The sequence below is a fragment of the Egretta garzetta genome, unplaced genomic scaffold (genome assembly GCF_000687185.1).
Source record: "Egretta garzetta isolate BGI_Z169 unplaced genomic scaffold, ASM68718v1 scaffold293, whole genome shotgun sequence".
In the NCBI taxonomy this organism is placed as follows: domain Eukaryota; kingdom Metazoa; phylum Chordata; class Aves; order Pelecaniformes; family Ardeidae; genus Egretta; species Egretta garzetta.
The window spans coordinates 2746483-2757927 of NW_009259318.1; the positions used below are offsets into that span (position 1 = coordinate 2746483).

The 11445-nt window shown below is 40.4% G+C and overlaps 1 protein-coding gene across 1 annotated transcript in view; it reads left to right on the forward strand.

Annotated features, from left to right (window-relative positions):
• The first annotated feature begins 10108 nt into the window (after positions 1–10108).
• MANSC4 (MANSC domain containing 4) overlaps positions 10109–11445 on the forward strand; it is a 7204-nt gene continuing 5867 nt past the window's right edge. The window contains exon 1 of the mRNA XM_009636537.2: positions 10109–11056. Within this exon, the coding sequence (XP_009634832.2) occupies positions 10828–11056 (229 nt within the window). The 5' untranslated portion in view covers positions 10109–10827. The remainder of the gene's footprint in view (positions 11057–11445) is intronic.

Sequence of the window (11445 nt, forward strand, 5' to 3'; positions counted from 1 at the left end):
ATATATAAAATATGAAAAAAAATATATGGTGTGCGTGTACATGTATTCGTGTGTAGCCAGAGGGGACGTGGGAGCGCTGTGGTCAGCATGATGCCATGGCATCCTGAGATGTGGCATCCACTGAGGCAACAAAAAGGATCACCTTGCACTGTCTGGTGCAGCAGCAGGCTTTAGGAATGGCAAGTACAATACGTAGTTCTGCCATGGCCTTCCCGGTTCCTCCTGCACAAGTCTCTCAGTGTCTCAGCTCCTGGTTTGGCATATAAAGATACTATACAACCTGTTCTGCCTCTCTGACCTTTTCTATTTAAACCGAGTTCCTGGAATAGGACATCTATGTTATTTGTGAGAGTGCTCTCCATCCCAGGGCCCTGAGTTTTGTTTGACACGAACAAGGAAAGAGCAAGTTAATAACTGAGCACCTTGGGCATGGATAAAGCAACTGTTTTGCTGCTTGCCTTGTTACATTCTTGAGACATAATGACAAACCTTTTCACTTTTTTAAAACTGCTGAAACAGATGAGGGAGTCTGCCATCCTGTGTATTCTTCTATGATGATGCTTAATATCAAGACTTTAAAAATATATTTCATTTTTTTACCTTTATAAAGATATTTCTTGCACCCCATATATTGCAGACCACAGAAAATCTTTCCCTTTAGCAGTAATGTGACTCATCTCCAGTTATTGCGTGTTTTTCAGACAACTCCCTATTTCCACTACTCAGAAGGGACCATTTCCCCCGACTATTAAAACTCTTCAGAGTGGTGTTAGGCTGTTTCGTTTCTTTCTCTTTCTTCCTTTCTTTCTTTCTTTCTTTTTTAGGAAGAAGGATTGTTTGCTTTTTAGCATTTCCTCTGTGAAATGATCCTCTCACTGTTTTGTCAATCTTCAGCTTCTTAACTCTGGCCCACACAGATGATAGGAATGTCAGTCTCAGTTACAGGTGTTCTTTTCTGCATTTAGAAAAACATTTGCTGAGGTGGGGTAGATTTCTGTGCATTTTTGCTTTCTACCTCACTTCAGAACATTTTCATCATCTTGTTTTTGAAGGGCCCAATTCATGTTCTTGAAATCCTATATAGGATTCCAACCAGTTCCAAAGGGCAGCCTCAGTCTCTAGCTCAGTCACTATCACCTCTCGTTTTCTCTTTCCTAATACTGAGTTTCACTGTTTGCTTGTTTTACTCTTTCATTCTCCCTCAAGATTTAATCAATTTTCAAATTCCCCTTTCCTGCGTTCTGCTCTTGATGAAGCGCTGCATCACATTGTCTTCTCGACTTTTCTTACACCTAGCTGAAGCTGGAGTCTGAGCACTGGCTGGGTTTTTCTCTGCCTCAGTTTCAGCCTTGAAAAGATCATCATGCACACCAAGTTCCTTACCACTTCAGTAGGAGTCCAACCCGTATTTCCTTCTTGTGCTTTAATTCCCATAGGGGGACATTCCAAGCAATTATAATCACTCGTACTTCAGAGGTAAACAGAGAGCTCGTGTTTGTCGTGGCCATTAAGCTCCCTTGTTGGAATACAGTCTGATTGCCAACAAAGTGGTATGATTGCCATCTTTAGACATCTGTTCTGGAGTCTCGTGTGTCTGATGTATTGGTTAGTTAGCTCCTAATTGGTGAGTGATTTTTTCCATGTAGTCAGTTATGATAAGTTCTGTTCCCTCAAAGCCTTGACACCGCAGCCTGGATAGATGGAATATTTCTTTTGTTGCCTATGTGCCTGCACCCGCCACTCTGCCAAGGATTTCAAGTCCACCTTCCTCACAGTCCATGGGGTTTTTCATAAGCTGGATCATTTCTGTCATGTACCAATTAGTATTTTCTTCCTGCCGGCAAACTTTTGAGAACACGGACTTCTATACCTTTCATCAGGAGCTGTCATATGCAGTAGGGGTCAGCAATACTCTTTGTTGAATAGCTACTTCTGTAAAAAGCCTAAATCTGTTTTCTTAACTAATTATTTTTACTAGGCTGGTTGTCAGCTATCTGTGCTTTGTCCAGGCTTAGGACTCGGCAATTGCATTAAGTCAGAGCATGCTGACAGGGCATTTCCCTTGGTTTTTTACTATGCTACTCAGTCAGTCTCTCTGGTGTGCTCATATAGCACTTACACTGCAAATGCACCAAGGCAAGGACTACATTTTTGTTCCATATTTGCACAGATATTTTCACCTGCTTCCCAGTCTACAGCTACACTGTTTTATGCTAAGATCAATAATATATATTATTATACTGGAATCAAAGAAAAGGTCTTGCTGTTTCACCAGCAATCATCTTGGTTGATCTTAAGAGAGTAAGAAATGTGTTTTCCAGAGTTAAAAATGGAACTCTAGTGCTAGAGGTACAAAGTCAAAATCTGTAGTTAAGAGCCATGAAAGACTTGCATGATCTTTGAAACAAATACAAAAGACCATCTATCACTCTTCAAGAACATGCTGAAGCATGAAACAACATGAAAACAAGTTTGCATCATGGTAGATATTATATGAGTGCATGATAAAGAACATACCCTGAAGAACAACACATCTACACAGAGAGAAAGACAAGGGTAACTGTGCTCAGCTTTTCAATACCTAGCTTTTAGAGTCTGGCTTCTGGAGGGAAATCTTCAAGCCTGTTTTAGATACTTCAGGTCTCTCTCTACAGTGCCTGAGAGACAAATTTACCTCAAGGAAAAGGCTCCTCAAGTGCCAACAAATGGAGCAGGAAGGCACCGGAGAGTGTCAATAAAGGCTCTCTAGAGTTGAGATGGCCATTTCTGCTTGGGATTCACAGTCTAGACACTTTTTCCTGTGCTTGGTGCCTGAACTATTTTCTTGTAGTTAATGCCTGAATTATTTCCAAGGCTGAAGAGAGATCACTCTTTTCTTTTAGAAAGACTTGGAAATGGAAGAAGCTCTTTTATACAGCAGCTACATTGTAATAGACCATTCAACCATGATACAGAAAACCTAAGCTTCTGACCCTTTCTCTGCCTGGGCATACATTTCTATAGCCCTCTGACTTCTCTAGCTTAGCAAAAGCAAGGAAACACAGAGAGACAGGAGGAGCTACTGCTACAAAGACAGGAAAAGCCAAGCCAGAGATAACTAGACAGAAGTAGCACTCTTTCTGTTTTGCCTGGAGCTTGGTTCACGCCTCCTGACTGGCAAGGCATGTGTATGGGGCTGGGGGAAGCCTGCTCTGTGTGCTAAGGCTGAAGCCTGCTTATGCTTCAGATTCACGTCAAGTATTTAACGCTGCTTAGACCTACTTTGAAAACCATGGCCACTCGTTTTTCCTCCGTGAACCACTCAATGGCTTTGTGTGGTGAGCTGGATGGGTCTCCAGTCTGGTAAGGTCACAAGACGAGCAAGGGGGGGGGTAACAGAAGCACCAGCGACTGGGAATTGGAATGACAAATGCTTTTCTTGGCAGCAAAGCTGGTTTACATATACATGAAATATAGCCTGATTTTCTTTGTGGGTCTAACCCAAGATCACACAAAAAAATCTGCAGCAGGGGAGAACCAAACCCTTAAGCACCAGTACAGTGCCTAAAGGAAGACTGCAGTGGTTTTGTGTTTGTTTTAGGCAAACCTTCTCTTGATTCAACACAGAGACACTGGATAATAACATGGGAACCAGAAAGTAACACCAACCTGATTGCTCTAAGGAAAGGACCACATAGAGGGCAAAAAATAAAGGAAAAATTGAATTCCTTTCAGCCTGATTAGTCTAAAACGTGAACTGGAACCGAATCAGGGGATATTTAAAATATACATGCTATCTAATATAAAATATAAAGTGCCACATTCTTCCCTCTGAGACGCCAGGGAATTGTACTGTACTGCCAGGGAACTGTGTATTCAGTAACAGTGGAATTACTCAAGAGAGGAATTAGCCTTTTGGAAATGATTCACCAACTGCTGCCATTGTTTAGTATTTTCCTTGTCACAGGATACAAAGTAAGCATCTGTGGAACATAGGAAATATCCTGCAGTATTTCAGCATTAAAAATATCAGTGTTCTAAAGGATCTTGGCATTTCTGAGAGGAACTGACTGGAGCGTAATTTTATTTCAACTGAAATCTCTATCATTTGTGAAGGATGAGCTGCTAAATAAAGGTAATTTTTTTTTTTTCAGATTTGGTGCCAAAAAAAGCACTTCTTACCCAATGCCACATTAGTGATGCTATTCAAAAAAAAAAAACCAAAACCAAACCACACTCCTATTTCTAATAGCACTTGCTTAGACTTTATTCCTTATTACTGTCTGTTTAATTTTTCTGCTTTTGATGTGATATTTAATATTTATTCCTTGCAATAAATATATGTTGTAACACTACTGAAAAAATACTTGGAGTGGTATTCTTTTGGAATACTGGTTATTTGTTATCAAGTACTTAACTTATCCCCGCTTTAGTCAAATTTAATGAGTGATTAATACTAAAGTGTGTGCTACTGAGCTCTCTCTGGGCAGCAAAAAGGCTGTTGCAATAGCCTGTGCACAGGTGGGCATTCTCTGTGGATCGTGAGAAATTTCAGTCACCAGACAGCAGAATGGAGGCACGAGCCTGTAAATCGTTACAGTGGCGTTCGACCTCTTCCATTTTTTACGCCAAAGACCCAGTAAAGAATTTCCTCGAAACTCTCTCAGGTGAAATAAGTGTTCCCTGACAAAACCTGGAGGGGGTCAGGCTGCTGCTGAATCTCCTGTTAGGGGTGCTTGTTCTGCACAAATGCATCGTGCATCCCCAGTCAGAATTTTCTTGTGTAGCTCTGTCTAGGTGAGAGTAAACAGGGTGCTTTTAAAACAGCATATATTTTTAAATCCTGGTGCAGACAGGCAGAGCTGAATTTTAGTACATAATAACTAGGTAAGATGAATGGTAACCCACATGGAAGACTTTCACCAAGTATCCAGCTGTATAAAATTCATCACAGTATTGAAACTCCATCCCCTTTGCCTAGTTTCAAGTTCTGTCATAAATCAGCATTCATTCATTAGAGTGTTTGCTAAACATTGTGCCTTTTGTCATAAACCTTGGCTCAAGTTTATATGTATGCCATTAGATTTATATATGTATAAATCTAATCTGGCTAAGGCTTCTGTTGCTCTTTGTTTGAACACACAGATTCCAGCCTTCGTGCAGAGTTTCTACCAGAATTAGTTTGAAGCCAAGCTCCGAGAGAATCTCAGGGCCTGGCAGCCCCTTTGAAACAAGGGTTTAAAAAATGGTTTGCACAGAGTCCCAGGAACAGAAACTAATATTTCACCTCTTTTTACCACGTTGCTGGGATGGGGCTGAAACCAGAATCTTGGATCCAACTGTCCCAAACCTTGGAGAAAGTCAGATTCATTAAAAACTTGATATATTGCTCCAAACCAAAATCTGACCACTAATAGCTGTTTTTGACAAAGCAGTTCTCTCAAAAAAATTCTGTTTTGTTGGACTTAAGACATTTTGCAAGAATGCTTTGATTTCAAGGAAATTTTAAAGGAGAAAGTGAGCACAGTATTTCAGTAACGTCAAAAAGATTTGTTGCAATACTTTTTTCAAAGTACTTACATTTCATTATTTCATGATTCATTACATTCATTATTGTATAACTTTTATACTACAATAGAGCTACAGCGATATATTCTGGCATTATCAAAATACTTAGCTTAGGTAAAATTTTGACCTTAACACTGCTGTAATAAAGGGAAACCACATGTACATATCTAAGAAAAATGAGATAAAGAGGATTTCAACACAGGCCTGCAATTCAGTTTATTCGCAAGGAGTACAACACAGGCACAGAGCTCCACTGACTTCAGCAGAGATTATGAGGGCTGACGTTGCATGGGATTATGCTGCACATTTGATTAAATATGCTTACTGATGTTCAAATGAGGGCGTAGGCAGGTTCATAAATCACATAGGAAACTGCAGGCTTCTTCTCAGCTGGTAGTTGTCATCTTTCAACTGCTCTGTTGGAGACAATCTAAAACAGATGATTTAAGGTAAGATGTTTGACTTGCAGTGAAGGACAGAAGTGCTTTACACAGGTAGCACTGGTCTCTTTCCATGCCTGAGACAGGCTGGGTCTGCGCTACCAGCAGTCATTCACTGAGTACTTCTCCATCATCATGGCCGCATCAAGGACTGTTGCTTTGCCACATCCGGGCCTCAGGGAGTATCTCTCCCTTCTCTCCTATAATCTGCTTGGGAAAGGGAAGGTGTCGCAGATGGAGTGAGAGGGAGTCAAAAATGTAGTTTATTGGTGTAAAACAGTGAGTTAATAAAGTTCAGTGGTAAATGCGATGATAGTTTATAAGATTCAATGGCAAGGTACACGTGGTTATTTACTGCACAGAGGACAGGGTCAGACAAAACTGCCAGGGAGACCCTCCCGTTGAGTCATGAGGTTCAGAAAAGATCCCCTTGCTTTCTAAACTCCTTCCTCAGAGAGGAGTCTGGGTGCAGCTGGATCCAATCCTAGTCCCAGACTTGGTCAATGGTTTATGTCTAAAGGATTATATATGCACAATCAATTCTTTATATTACTTAGCTAAGATTTCAGAGTTAGCATGCTGTTAGCCACTTACCGAGAATCTGTTGCAGTAAGGAATCTCTCAACCTCGAGGAGGAACCTTGAGAGGCGTCCCAGCTCAAGGGGAGATCCTGGCATGCAGCTCGCTGCCGTGCAGGAGAGCTCAAATGGCTCTTGGGCTGCTCACTATTGATGGGGGTCAGATGAGTGGCTCATAGTCATATTTGCATACTGACCACTGTGCTTTGGTAGGCACGTGCCACAATAGCCTTTGGCTATTGCTTTGTTATCTGTCTCCCCTACATCCAGTGGGTGCATCCATCACGACCAGACACATCTATCTCCACTGCCACAGGTGGAGATTGAAAGAGGTTGAGGGAGGGGGAGTCAGAGGGGAGGGGGGAGCACACCGCCACAGAAGGTGCAGACAGGAGGCCCAAATGTCCCCTCTTGTCTAGTCTGCATTTACATGAGGGATGTGTCCCTCTCTGATCATACTTGCTTAACCACCACCAGCAGAGCAGAAGAAAGGAGAAACTATCAAAGACAGGCAGTAGCCTTGGCTGGGACATAGCAACTAATACTGCTGTCTCCCATAGCCGTGCAAACAGCATAATTGCCTAAACTTGACCCAGAACACTGACTGTCCTCCCCTTTCAGGGCTGACGGGAGACTTCAAGACATTCAGCAGAGAAGCATGGGACAACAACAGTGTGGACAACAGATGACCCATGAACAAAGCCAACATGCAGTGCAGTTTTAGGCAGGCTGACCTGACTCCAGAATCAAACCCTTGGCATTTTCAACCATTTTTGGGATTGCTTTCCTGTACTGTATAGATCTTTCTGGTCTTTACATATTCTGAGTACTAGAACCATATATTCCATTTAAAATAAATATAGTTCCAAATATCAATATATGTCTGTTACTTTATATGGAAAAGGTGTCTGCTTTTGTTTATATTTGGCAAAAAAAGAGTTAATGCCCGATGATGAATCCTTTGTGCTAGGAAGCTCTTGGATTGTGCCATTATCACTGCTAGCCCAGGTGGAAAACTTCAGGTACCGTTCCTGTTTACAACAAGAATCATTAAGAAGATAATTTTCTTCCTTTGCGGCAGGTATGTTTATATCTCTTGTACTGAAAGGTCTGCAAAGACATCTATGTTCTCACAGAAAACAGGCAGCTGCCTTTTTGTTTTCCAGGAAGAAATTTGAGAAGACTGATGAAAAGAATTACTAAATAACATGAAGTGCTCGTCTGATACCGGCCAGAGACTCCTTACGAACAGTAAAAGTCTCTTGATCCCTCCTTGCAGAGCACATGGAACAGTCGGTCACTGGTTTGCAGGTAAGATTCGAGTATTTCCTTCTTGCAAATGTTTGCGATTTAAAACTTCAGTGTTGAACTATATATATGCATTTCCCACAGAAAAGTCAGTGAAATTATGGGGAAGCTGGCAGAAGACTCTGAAATTTAAGAGAGAGAACTTTTCAGTTGTTAAAGGAAATTGCCTAAAGCAGCCATTTATTTATTTATTTATTTCAATCTCTTTATATTTCATTAAATAAAAAGATTCCCTGCAGCTATTCCTGCTCTTATAATTTATTCAGAAACAGAGAAGGGAGAAAGAATGACAAGTAATTAAAAGGAAAAAGGGCTGCTTGGTTGAAGCATTCAGCAGAACAGAATAAAAACATGAAGGTGCTGAGAAAGACTAGCAACATGTCTATTGGCAAACAGTGGCAAACAAAAAAGAGATTTAAAATATACATCGAAAACATATAGATCTGTACAAAATGTGACTGGTTACCCAGGCCCAATTTTGCAAATACATAATTAAACATTATGCACAGTGAGTACTCACACTTCCTGTGTTTGGTGACTGCCTCAATGGAAGTAACAGGTACTTAAGAATTTGTTATTTCATTCAAAACAGAGAAAGATGCTTAGCTGCTCAGGTGTGTTCACATCCAGTCTCGCACTTTATCTTAATGTCTGGACAGAGCCCCACTGAAACTGAAAAAATCATATGGTATTTCAGGTCCATCTAACTGAAGCAGGTCACAGGGCTAGTCATTTATTTTTTTTTCTTTTCCTGGAAGGGAAGAAGTAAACATATTTGTTATTTACACACACACGTTGCAAGGCATCAAACCTGTAAAAACAGAGGAGACAGTGTAAACTTTATGGTAACTACAAATACATACACTATTAAAGCTACCTATTGTATCTAATTTTTTGTTCATGCAAATAATCCTATATGTTTCAGTGGACTAAATACATATTCAGCTTTATCCAGTACAAAAACTTGTTTTGGATCAGTCTAATCTTCTTGTTCCATGCTTCCCCAAGTTATTCAGGATCTTCTAGATTTCTCTTCTTGGAGATATGGGAAGAGTAGGAGTGAGGAGAGTAATCAGGAATCAACATTTTTGCGTGCAAGTCTTAAAAAACAGAACAGATCCAAAATTCATACTAAATACTGGAGGTAATGCCAAAATACAGGCATACCTTACAAAATTCTGAGTGTGACCCACATCAAGTGATGCCTTGGTATATTAGGAAAGCTGAAACAAAAATTTTAGAAAAATACACTGTCAATAGTGCTGTGGCAATGGTAGATAAATGCTTAAAAACATCCCTGTGCAGTCCACTGAATGTAAACTAAGAGGTGTATTGAAGCATATTTAAGGTTTTAAGCTGTGATTTTCACACAGAGATGGAAATAAAAATAAAGCACATCAAACTACCAAAACTAAATAAAAAACACAAGTACTAAGAGCTGATTTTCAGGATAGAGGCTTAAAGAATTACCCACTTAGGCTCTTTCTTACAATTTAATTCATGTATTCCCCACAACAGACATGTAATCTTCATAAGAACAGACATTGATTTGGAATCCTCCTCATTATAGCCAGTAGTTCCACTGAATAAATAAATGTCTTGGTCTTGCTATTGGGTCAACAGGAGTTAACCTGCTCTGAGCTCCGCTACCTTCTAAGGAGCTCTGCGTTGTATACATGTGGGCTCATTTCCAAACTGGGGGCCTTGTTTTGCAAAACAAACACCAGCTATAATGACTAAAGAATTAAAATGCGTTTGAGGCTTCCCCTCGCCCCCGCACCATGTCACTAATCTATACTTCATGTAGGATTGAGGAAATTCCTTGATTCTAATCTTGAGGGGAAAAAATGCCATCTAAAATACTTTTATATATTCCACACACAATTTTTATTGCAGACAAAGAAACGTATTTCTACCTAATTCTCTCAACCTCAATGTATAGCCTATTGAGTTTAAATTAACTCAGTATTGTAATATTTTAAAGCCTTTCTGTGTGAAAGGCATACAGAAATGGGAATCAGGGATCAGATTGGGTCCTTTTAAGAAACAAAACACTTGGGAGTTTCAGGTTTCAGACCAGGTGCTTGAAAAATTGCCTCCCTATATGCCAACTATATTTTGTTTCTTGCACTATCACAGGCCTTAAACATAAGCAGAGGAACCCATACAGACTGGTCAATATTCTTAAACTTATGGAAGGTTAGGGGCAGGACTTTGATTACCTACCTAGTCCAGAGACAAATGTAGGTCACAGCCTTCTCCAGTCATACCCATCTATTCCTAGATCCTTGCAAATAAAATCGTATTATTCTTGCAACCAAAACAGAGTAGGGAAGAAGAACAAATTTCCACCTCTGGCTGGGAGACCAGATTAGACAGTTCGGTTTGTTAGTAAAGAAGGAAACTATATTTGCAGCCACAAGATAATTTAAAAAGTGTTACGGAACTAAACTGAGCTGTTTTTTCTGCGTTGAGTGTGCCTAAACAAAGTGGCAGACCTTCCTGCTCTCAAGTGACTGTACCGCATACTTTCAGAGCTGAGGTGAAACAATATGCTGAGCTTACCACTTTTCACCACATATCAAGGCTGTCTGCCTAGTTTGGTCTTAGAAGGACAAGCAGCACAAACTTGAGACCACAGAAACAAGTTCTCTGAATGACTAAAAGCAATGTGTGCCTGTTGTCTCTCAAAAGCTGTCTCCAAATAATTAAGTTAGAGAACAATAATATTAACTATTATAATTATATGTAGCTCATAAAGTGGCTGCTTCCTTCCAGCAGCTGCCCAAACAGAACCATGGGAATTGTTTGGAAAAAACATCCCCTGGCTCACGTCCCTGGCAGAATTGGCAGTATCCTCACCACCCAAGAGATTGTCTCTTAAAATGCCGGTCCGAACTTTAGTGCATCCGTGGAGGAGAAAGCGCGCTGACTAAGCCCATTACATTGAAGAGATGGTTCTCCTGGTGGCAATAGCAGAAGTGCTGTTGGTCCTGGGTTTGGCTGTGGAGTCAGACTCTCTCTGCTCACCCACCATGTTTTACAAAAACTGCTGGATCCGACGCTTCCCAGGTCTTCTGGTCGACCTGCAGGAATCACAGAAGAGGGGAGCCCAGGTACTGAAGATTTATGCAGAAGTCTCACCCCAACAGTGCAGCAGAACCTGCTGCCTTCTGAGGAATGGTGAGTGTTTATTATCAAGATTATGGCAATACATTAAAATTTGCATCATGACGTATGAGGAAAACCATTGTGGGTAATTTTTACACAAACATTCATTTATTTGAAGAAGAAATAATGCAAAAAATTAGGATATATGTATTTTTTTGAGGCAGGAAAGCAGAGACACATTGTAACTGTTCCCCCATCTTCAGTCCTATAGAAAGGGACTTCAGATAATCTGAATTTTTTTAGAAGCCTACACTATAGATACACATGAAAATCTTAGGGTCTGCTTTGAAATTTTAGATTTCTGTTACAAAGGTTGTGGGCAATGCTAACAATGAAACAATAACTCTTTAGTATCCATCACCATCTACTCCCGCAGAGAAAAATCTGACACTGATTTCAGC